At 36.0% G+C, this 10,844-nt stretch overlaps 1 protein-coding gene across 1 annotated transcript; it reads right to left on the bottom strand.

Annotated features, from left to right (window-relative positions):
- Positions 1 to 5,349: 5,349 nt before the first annotated feature.
- Positions 5,350 to 9,368, bottom strand: LOC126428305 (uncharacterized). Its single transcript, XM_050090232.1, has 4 exons — positions 9,252 to 9,368; positions 9,063 to 9,146; positions 8,869 to 8,951; positions 5,350 to 8,703 (listed from the first exon to the last, which is right to left on the bottom strand). The coding sequence occupies exon 4, from the start codon at positions 8,648 to 8,650 to the stop codon at positions 6,314 to 6,316; it is 2,337 nt and encodes a 778-aa protein (XP_049946189.1). The 5' UTR covers positions 8,651 to 8,703; positions 8,869 to 8,951; positions 9,063 to 9,146; positions 9,252 to 9,368; the 3' UTR covers positions 5,350 to 6,313.
- Between the last annotated feature and the right edge of the window lie 1,476 nt (positions 9,369 to 10,844).

The raw sequence follows: 10,844 nt of genomic DNA, 5'->3' as shown, positions 1-10,844 counted from the left end.
TGTTCGCCGGAGAATATTGAAGCGGTACAAGTTGCTGTACAGAGAAGTCCCGGGAAATCATGTAGAAAGGCAGCAGTGCAACTGGGAATATCCAGACGCTCCATTCAACGCATTCTTAAAAGCGACCTCCATATGTACCCATACAAGATACCTGTGCACAGAAGCTCACTGAAGAACACAAGCAGCAGAGACTACAATTTGCTCAGTGGGTGGAGGATAGGGAAGGAACTCTCAACAACATTTGGTTTTCAGACAAGGTGCATTTTCATTTAGATGGTGTGGTTAACAAACAAAATGCATGCTTTTGGGCCACTGAAAACCCACAAGTGCTTCATGAATGACAACAGTATGCTCCGAGGATTACAGCATGGGCAGCAATTTCCAGTCACGGACTTATTGGACCCTTTTTCTTTGAATAAACTGTGAAAAGCGAGCGTTATTTGAGCATGGTTCGCAATAGCTTCATTCCACAGCTTCTTGATACTGCCTTGCCCTTCAACTCGCAGTGGTTCATGCAAGATGCAGCAAGGCCACATACTGCAAACACTGTGTTGGAGTTTTTACATGAGTATTTCGACATGCAGATCATTTCACTCAAGTTTCCAGGCCGCTTCAATGACAGACAAAATTTGCCCCCAATAGTCCAGGCCTCAATCCATGTGACTCTTTTCTTTGGGAGTACCTAAAGGAAAAAAAATTTCCCGGAACATCCACGTGATTTAATGGAGCCCAGAAGACTTGTTCTTCGAGCTTGCAGTGAAATTACGGAAGACATGTGCCGTAGGGTAATCACTAACTTCAGTGTTTGTTTGAAGGAAGTTAGGAAACAAAATGGTGGACATATTGAGCATGTGGTGAGTTAGGACAAATCTCCATGGACGGCTCTTCATTGCAGTATATGTTCCTTTCAGATTGTATTGACAATAAAGTTTATATTCAAAAACAAAATGGTAACACATTTCGTGTGCCACCCTGTACTTGCTGAGGCAAGGTGACTGAATCACTGGTGCCTAGTGGCTTGTCTCAAAGATGTCTGTTGCTGAGTATTTACTGCTTCTGTTATCACATGCTGTAGTTTTCAGCTGTGAAATAATGTTTCGCTCCGGCTGTGAAGATACTGGAAACAGATTAAGAGGCACCTCTCCTTTATCACCAATTACTGCTTATAACGGGCTACCATTGTACTGAGTGAGTTCTTTGTGGCAGAGGATGAGTTGCTGTGGTCCACAGTCTCAGCGATGTCACTTCTCACAGTGTGTCAGTGGATGTGCCTTATGACACGGCACGGCATGTCGAGCTTTGATGTGCTGCCTTTAATAGTGTCCGACATGTATCTTCATATCTTCACAACAGGTGCACTGCAGCAGTGACAGTTGTGAGGAGTATGCTGAAGGTCGATGTCTCTGATCTATGTGCGCCGTGTCTGTTTGCGGCAACGAATCCTCACTGAACAGCTGTTCAGAAGCAATAGAATGTTCCTATGCAGATAATCTTGTTAAATGGTTTCCCTGATGATTGCGTACTTCTCATCTGTTATGTGGGGACCTTCTTAGATACAGATATATGAAGTATCACTGCCTCCAGCTACTGGTGGTGGTGTGCTTCTCAGCTAGGCTTTATTAGATGTGACCACAAACATTATGAACACTAAAATAAGTGTGCAAAATGACAAATATCGAGCAAGACAGCAAGGATACAATTTACAATGTGAGAGACATTACTCATAATTACTACTGCGACATTCCCAACTGAGTTGTAATTTCTTTGTCCACTCTGTTACCACCAACTACACAACAATAAGCATGTATCTAGATCATGTTATCACAAAAATAGGACATACAAGAAAATGATCAATGCAATATAATGAAACAATAACCACCAACATTGAAGTAGTGTTCAACAAGAGACTGTCAACCTAAAAACAGCCTCCAATAAAAAAATAATATTACCATCACATTTTTGGAAAAGAGCAACCATTATATCATTAAATGTACTCTGGTGACTCCATTGAATACCACAGAAAGTACTTCATGTCTGAAGTACAAGAAAAGAAGTGCCAGAACGCTCCCAATTATTTCAAAAGAGTTAGCTATTAATCAAAATTTTTACAAAGCACTGGTTTATCCCATCCAAATGAAGTGTGTGTGCAATTACATTTTAATTGCTTTAGGCTCATCCAATAAGAGTAGGTGTGTTGTTGTTGTTGTGGTCTTCAGTCCAGAGACTGGTTTGATGCAGCTCTCCATGCTACTCTATCCTGTACAAGCTTCTTCATCTCCCAATATCTACTGCAACCTACATCCTTCTGAATCTGTTTAGTGTATTTATCTCTTGGTCTCCCTCTACAATTTTTACTCTCCGTGCTGCCCTCCAATACTAAATTGGTGATCGCTTGATGCCTCAGAATATGTCCTACCAACCGATGGTAATGTAATTATTTGGTAGTTGTACTCCAGAGAGGTGATTAATACAGACTGTCAATGACCATGCTAAAAGGTTCCATTTTTCACTTTTCCTGGCAAAATGAACAGTTCCGGATCTCTCTTTCCAAAACACAAGGTAGCGTACTGCTGCCATAATTACCAGCAACATACTTTAATGGGTTGGGCTTTAACAACAGATTCCAAAATCAGTAACTAAAAAACGAACCTTATTGTAATAAGCTCCATCTGGTGATATTTGTGCATACTAGACTTATGCAATTACAATTCTTTCTCTTGTGGCCAGAACACAAATTACCTGAAGGAAGCTAGTCAAGCTCCCTGCCATGGGTAAGCATGGCAAGTCATTCCTCTGAGACATATTTCTTTATCATATGGGACAACTTCTTTCACGTAAAATATTACTATTCTCACAGAACAAAACCTACATTGGCTGCAAGGGTAAACCAGTTTTTTGTGGAACAGTCATTCCAGCAATTTTCCAGGAGGGAACAAGAGATGGAGAAAGAGTTCACTATCCAATCTGTCTTCCAGTTGTTTCTAAAAATGCCTATTGAATCATTTTACATTGCTTCGCATCATTTATAAAAATGTGTCTTTGATCATTTTGATTTAAAAGATGTCAATCATGACAGAAGAGACCAAATTTGAATGTTTCCAGAAATTCAAAGATTGAAAGCAATGGACTGACAAACACAGTATCTCTTTATATTAGAAAAAGAAAAAAAAAATTGTAAAATTGTTGATTGCATAAGACAGTCTGGTCACATGTAAATACAAACAGGAATGAATCAAATAAGACAGAAGGTGGGAACATAGTACTTACATCACAAGGGAATGAACTGACTGACCCACATGAACTGTGTTCCACTTTAAATCAGTGTTATGTAAATATCGTTCAGGAATGAATGAAACAAAATGATGCACTGACTCAGAAAAGTATAGCTCCACCAGAAATAACAGAATGTCTATTCCTGTTTCCAACATGTGAAGCAGAAGTTACAAATACAAGCCAGTGACTGTTTCCAACATTTGAAACAGAAGTTACAAATATAAGCCAGTGACTGAAAAACAAAGATACAGAGGGTACAGATAGAACATCTGCAGAAGTAATCAAACACTGCTCACAGTAACTAGTTAAGCCTCTGACATTCCTTTTAAACTTGGTAATGGGGAAGAGATTGTTCTCCACATGTCTGAAAAAGAGTAAAGTAGTGCCAATTTACATAGACAGTGATAAAAGGCAACCTTTAGCAACTACACCTGACTTATAAAAATTGTAGACATAGCTATGAAAAACAGTACTATAAATTTCATAGAAAAACAAAATATCTTGGATGACGCACAGCATGAATTTAGGAAAGGGTGCGAAAAATTCATGACCCATATAATGAGAGCTTTGGAAGAACAAAAGGAAGGAAGTTTGTAGCACATTTCTCAAAGACCTTTCACTGTGTATGCCATTCTAGTGTGTTAGACAAACTGTGTAGATATGGTATCTGGGGGAATGCAGCCTTTCTAATAAATTCATTTATAGAAAACAGAGAACAAAGTGTAGAATTAAGATACAATGTAAACTATAAGATGGGGGCCTTTTACTCTGACTATCAAGTGCTAATGTATGGAGTAACACAAGGCTTAATACTTGGTCCACTAATGTTGATATTGCATGTAAATGACATGCAGCATCGGCAAAAGAAAATGTAATCGTGTGCACATGATACAGCCCTTATTGTAAGTAGTACCTCAATAAATAATTTAGAAACAAGAATTGTCATGGACACAGAAAGGGCAATTGAATATTTAAGTGAAAACAATCTGTTTGTAAATGAAAACAACATACATGGAAATACTAGCAACAACTTATGTGAAACTACATATAAGACTTTAGGGAACAGTGCTAACAAAGTTGGCAGTTACGAGTTCATGGGGTTGACAATAGACTTTTGATATGGAAAAACAATATAGAGAAACTCAGCTCAAAAATATGCAGCAGTATATTTTCAATGAAGAAAATGTCCTACACAGTTGATGTAGGTTCATTGTTAAAGATGTACTATGGACTAATTCATCCAAATTTATCATACTGTATAATAATATGGGGTAGGACAGCAAATGTGCATATGAACAGACTGAAAAAAAGAAAGCAAACATATGTATTGGAAGGCTACGACCAAGAGAGCCCTGTAAAACCAAATTCAAAGAATCTAAAATTATGACCGTACCCTCTACTCATACATTTGAGACACTATAATGTATCTCAAATTAAATTGTACACCAGTGCTACACAGAGAACTACACGATTACAGCACAAGAGTAAAAGATGGCTATAATGTCAGTATTACCTGACTGCAACTGGTCAATAAAGATCCTACTAAAGCATGGTGCTCATTATACAACAGCTTACCAAGCAGTTTAAAAAATGTAAAAGCACCATCAGTTTTCGAAACACGATGAAGCCAGTACTTAAAATCAGCATATTTGTACAGTGTTAATATTTTGAGACCAGTCCAAAAGAATTAGAAAGATTTTGCTGCACTAAATCAGTAACTTGAGAAATGAGCTACATACACTGTGTAAACGAAAAATAAACTTGAAATTTTTTCTTATGCCTCAACCATTGCAGCAAAACTGAAATTGGTTGCCTATATGCAGTAAATTAAATGTTTTCATTAATTATTTTACATATATGTTTAAGCCTATTGTGAAAAATAATATACATGCTCAAATTGTAATTTGCACTTTATATGAAATTGTAAATGTACATTGACGTATACAGTATGGTTCTATACAGTGATCAAAGGATGAATAAGTAAATAAATAATGTCACACAGCATTTCTTTTTATGTCATCATTAAGGACTTTATACCTCAAAAACTAAATGAGTACAAAATGCAACAATGCAGAATAATAATAATAATAATAATAAAATTTTATTGTCATCCAGCTCATTATAGCAATAGATAAAGTCAAGACCATACATTTCGCAATGTACTTTAGTTTGCATGAAATGGGTAATAGTAGAAACCATATGTTACAAAGCAATATTTTCATCCTCAAAAAATTCATGAAAAGTGTAAAAAGGATAGTTTACTAGTAGCTTATACAACTTGGCTTTAAAAATATTTACTGGTAATTCTTTAAAATCTTTGCTTAGTCTGTTAAACATCCTTAGTCCATGGACAAGGTAGGAGTTCAGTGACTTACATAGTCTATGATGTGGCATATATACACAGGTTTTATTTATAGTATTATAGCTATGAAAATCACTTCTCAATACAAATTTTGAATCATCATTGCTAATGTACAATAGAACATTATAAATGAATAGGTTTGCTACTGTCAAACATTCCAATTTAACAAACACAGGTTTACAGTGTTATGGTTTGCCGGGATCAGTAATCATTCTTAATACTTTCTTCTGCAAAAGTAAAATTTCATTTATGTGACACAAAATTCCATATGATATAATGTTTTGGAAGAAAGCCAAATGTGCTGATCTTACACATTTATCTGGAATATCTCCTTTTAATTTTATAATTAAATAACTAACACTTGAAAGTCTACCAGACATATTTTTGATGTGTGGTTCCCAGGTAGGCTTTTCACAAAGTAATACAATGTATGTCCAATATCCTGAGAGAACTAAAGTACTAGAACCAAGACTGGAATGTAAAAGAAAATTATGAAGCTAAAGGTCTGTGAGGTAGACCCTCACAAGCAAATGAAAAAATTCTAGATTCACAATATATTACATAAAACTAACATATAAATAACAAAATATAAAAGAATAATAGCAATACAAGAACAAAATGTGTCTCCATTAATTAAAATCATATTTATCAATACTTCCATAAGAAAATCTTATAAATTTAAGCAACAAATACCAATCGCTCTCTCTTCTTCTGAGGTGTTGTTTCTATTATATCTAACCTAATCTTTAACTTAAAGTTTATGTCTTTATTTCTGCACTTTATTTCGTTCTCTAACCAATAATTCGACACATAATAATCATCTCTATTTTCGAACATTAATATATATCTATCTCTACCATAATAGCTTTTTGCCTGAATATGCGAAATAAGTAAATTATCACCTTCTTTCAAATCTTCTAATGTTTTGCAATCTTTAACCTTAATTTCAGATTCTATTGTTCCCATTTTTATATTTTCTATTTCTGCCACATCCTCTTTACATATTAAAAGCTGATTCATGTAAGAACTGTTAGTTATTTCTAAAGGTTTTATTTCTGATGCATTAAAAATTATGGTTCCATTAGCAGTAAATTCAAAAAAATCGTCTTTCACAGGGTAATATACTATTTCCACAGTACCATAGGAAAACATAAATCCTTTTTCTCTTAGATTGTCTCTATGACTGTCAGCTCCATTGTAACACCCTTTAAGAAAATATACCACTTTTTCATCACCTTTTCCCCCAAGAAAACCAACATTTATAGATCCACATTCTATCTTTAGAATAATTGCCTTTATTTTGTAAATTCCAGTTATATCGAAATTTATCAAACCTTTAGAAAAATAATTTTTAATTTCTTCCTCTGTTTCTTTAATTTTTTGATATTGCTCTATCAAATTTTTATTATCTTCTAGTACACTCCTTGTTTTATTCAAGAAATCCTTTTTCCTACTCTTTATGCTTATTTCTTTAAATTCTCTCTCTCTCTTATTTCTAGACTGGATGTAAGCTTTAGTAATGGGGTTTGTCTCTTTAATTTTATATGGAGGTTCCATTCTAACACTGGGTCTTTTGCGTAAAATTAATGGTTTAACATTGGTTGTTTCTATTAATCCAATTTTTTTTATATCAATGCCTACAGGTATTGTAGATAGATGGCACCTAGATCTGCTAAAATATGTCTCTCCCTCCTTCTTAATAAAGCATTTCTGTATTATAGATACGACATTTAACTGTTCTGTATTTTCTAAAATTTCTAAGTAGTTAAGTGGCAATGACTTAAAACTGTAAGCAGACAATACATAGTTTATACATTTTGTTCTTTCTGTCTGATTTCCTGGTAACTTTATTTGCACTCCCGTTAATTTCTTTGAACTAGTATTTCCCCAGTATGCATATTGTAATAAATTTTTAGAAACAACACAACAGCTATTTTTTAATTTGTTTGTTAATTTCGTCCACATTTTAGAAAGTGGGACTGAATAGAATGGTGCACTTTCGAAATATTTTTTGTTGTCTTCTATTACGGCGTTGCAATTATATAATGGAAGAACTTCGTGGGTTACTTTAAATTTTGGATCTGTATAGTTATAGATTGTAGCTTCTAATCTAGTAATTCCATTATTTGCTGCCCGAGGATCGTTAAATGTTTGTTTCAATCTTGCATTGGGACAATTTACTAAATTTATTATATGGTTTCCGAGTTGTTTACTCATTCCAGGATTTGTTAGTTGGCATATATATTTGCTGTAAATTTTAACCCTAGAACTACCATTCTTCCACGTTAAGCAATCTATTCCAGTACTTTTATCATCATCTACTATTACATTGCAATCCTCTTTATATTCACTTTGGAAACAAAAATTATGATTCTTTCTGAGATAATCAGACATTTCGTCCTTGTTAAATATTCCAGCAAAATCCTGCGTTATATCGAAGTCTAATAAATAGTAGTGTTTTTTTTCGAGCTCTTCTATTATATCTGGTAATTTGAGTAAGAGATTGCCCAAGTTGACATCCGCAAGTTCTATTTTATATGGAATTACTACTGGTTCTTTGTAGTTTTCCTTTACACTTTCTATTTTCTTGCCTATAATTTGCATAACACCTGTAACTACCTGTGAATCAGAATCTAGTTTACATGGTGGTTTGGCAACAATGGCCCGTCTTCCTAAGTTAAATATCTTAAATTTATCTCTAAGAACATTGTTAAACTTGCCACATACTTCTTTTGTAGCTAAAAGCTTTCCATTTTTTGAGTAACAGTTTTGAGAATCTGTAATTATAACCATCATAATATTATCACAAAATGGCTCTGAAATTGGTTCAAATTTTTTTAGCTTTTCTTCTCCATTTGTATAATCTATATCTCCGATATTTGTTAAAAGATTATTATTATCTAAATTTTCTTTAAGTAACCATAACCCGAAATTTTCGATTGTTGGTTCAGCTCTATTTCCAAGGCATTCTTTGATCGAACATTCATATATAGCAGCGATTTTTTCCTTCTCCATTTATATAAGCGAGAAACTGAGCGCCAAAAATGGAAGTAGCAGCGGAAATCAATCTGTAAAAACAAGACGGAAATACGTTGATTTAGAGAACCAACATAGTAGGTAAACTGAGTAGATGATAGTATAAGAAAACGACGCGTTAACATAACGCCTCAAAATACACTTGTGTGGTCCCTATACAAGACTGTAACTTATGAAAGGAGAATCCGAATACTTACGGAAAACTAATAATGAAAAAGATCCCTTTGTAATAGCGACGCCTGCGCAGCGATTCCTGCAAATATTCTTCCAGTCGACCGCTCTGGGTACATGAAAGTACAGTAAAACAATCCATTAATCTGGCGCCTCAAAATACGCACATACCGCTATATATGTATAAGAATGTACGAAAGACGAAACTTAGCATACTTACAGGAAACTTATAATGAAAAAGATGCCTGAGGCCTTGGCGACACTTATGAAGCGATTCGTGCAAATGTTCTTCCACTCGACCTTCCTGCGTAGATGAAAGTGCAGTAAAACAACACATTAATCTGGCGCCTCAAAATACGCACATACATATGTACAAGAATGTATGAAAGAAGGAACTTTGAATACATACGGGAAACGTAATGAAAAAGACGCGTGTGCAATAGTGACAGATGTGTAGCGACTCTTCCTCTTGAAAGTTCTGGTGATGACTGCGGCTGGCTGAAGGATATGACTCATTGATTACGCGGTATCTCCTAGCAGGCAGAAGCCGCTTGCTTCGCAGCCTCCACAGTGTTTTGCTTCTTAGCCTCCACAGTGTTACGCGATCAGTCGTAAAAACTGTTTTAAAGTGCGCTGTAACATTTTCTAAAAATCGGCTGTTTTGAAGTAGTTTTTATCTTAGACTGCTCTGGATTATTGATAGACGAATCTGAAATAGCTGGATCATTTTCCAGAACTACTTAGTTTTTTACAAGTGTGCTTCGTAAAAGTGAAATTTATCGTTAAAAATTATTTTGAAAAACCTGGCAATTTCTGTCACAGTAGTCCATTTTTAAGGTCTGGTGCAAGGCTTCGGTTAAAAACTAAACATTTGTTTAGGAGCAAAGTATGGTATTTCCTTTTAACGAATGATATTTTTCCTAGATGTTTTAATAGTTTTAGGCTCAGGACACTATTCTGTTTTCTACGCAGCAAGATTTAGTAACCAAACTTGTCAAAAACAGCGAGGAATCAGCTGTTTTAATTTTTTATCTATTTACGTACGTTTTTACTGTCGTTTATGTGGCACGACATATTTGCGCTGGTCCCCTCGTTTCTGTTTTATTACCGATCGCTTCAGGAAACTCAAAAGGCTCTGGAAAAACCGGACTGTGGAGCTGCGCTTTAAGTTAATACAAGTGCAACAACGAAGAACCTGACACAATCGTAACCAAGCGGAAGTGTATTGGTACGGACCTCAACCGGCAACATTTGGTGCAACTACGAGACCACACAGTACTCCGATTGGACAGTATCGAGAAACAGTATCCGCACTCCAAACAGTCTGAAAAGGAGGCAATTACCTTCCATAAACTATTAAAGAGTAACCATTGCTTAGAAAAAAAGTACAATCGGCAACGAGGAGCAGAGTTATTTCAAAGCAAAGATATCCATACCGCTCTGCCGGAAGCACTATTTGTGGTGTCACCGCCAGACACCACACTTGCTAGGTGGTAGCCTTTAAATCGGCCGCGGTCCGTTAGTATACGTCGGACCCGCGTGTCGCCACTATCAGTGATTGCAGACCGAGCGCCGCCACACGGCATGTCTAGAGAGACGTCCTAGCACTCGCCCCAGTTGTACAGCCGACTTTGCTAGCGATGGTTCACTGACAAATTACGCTCTCATTTGCCGAGACGATAGTTAGCATAGCCTTCAGCTACGTCGTTTGCTACGACCTAGCAAGGCGCCATTATCACTTGCTATTTATCTTGTGATGCATGTACCGTCAGACCGATGTTCACCACTTATGGATTAAAGTTAAGTATTCCAGAAGCTACGTACCTTTTTTACTAGTCTCATTCCGTGTCCTGTTCCAGACGTCACGCCAGCCTGCGTGAGCTTAAACGCGTGCCTTTCGGCTACCCGTCATCGTGGATTGGCTGTCTTGCCAGTCCACAACACTATTCACAATAGCTGTCCAATCCAGATGATATCCAGAGCAAGCTTTTCTTAATAACTA

Source organism: Schistocerca serialis, chromosome 12 (genome assembly GCF_023864345.2).
Source record: "Schistocerca serialis cubense isolate TAMUIC-IGC-003099 chromosome 12, iqSchSeri2.2, whole genome shotgun sequence".
Classification (NCBI taxonomy): Eukaryota; Metazoa; Arthropoda; class Insecta; order Orthoptera; family Acrididae; genus Schistocerca; species Schistocerca serialis.
Note: the sequence above shows the minus strand (reverse complement) of the source record. Positions and strands in the feature narration are given on the sequence as shown.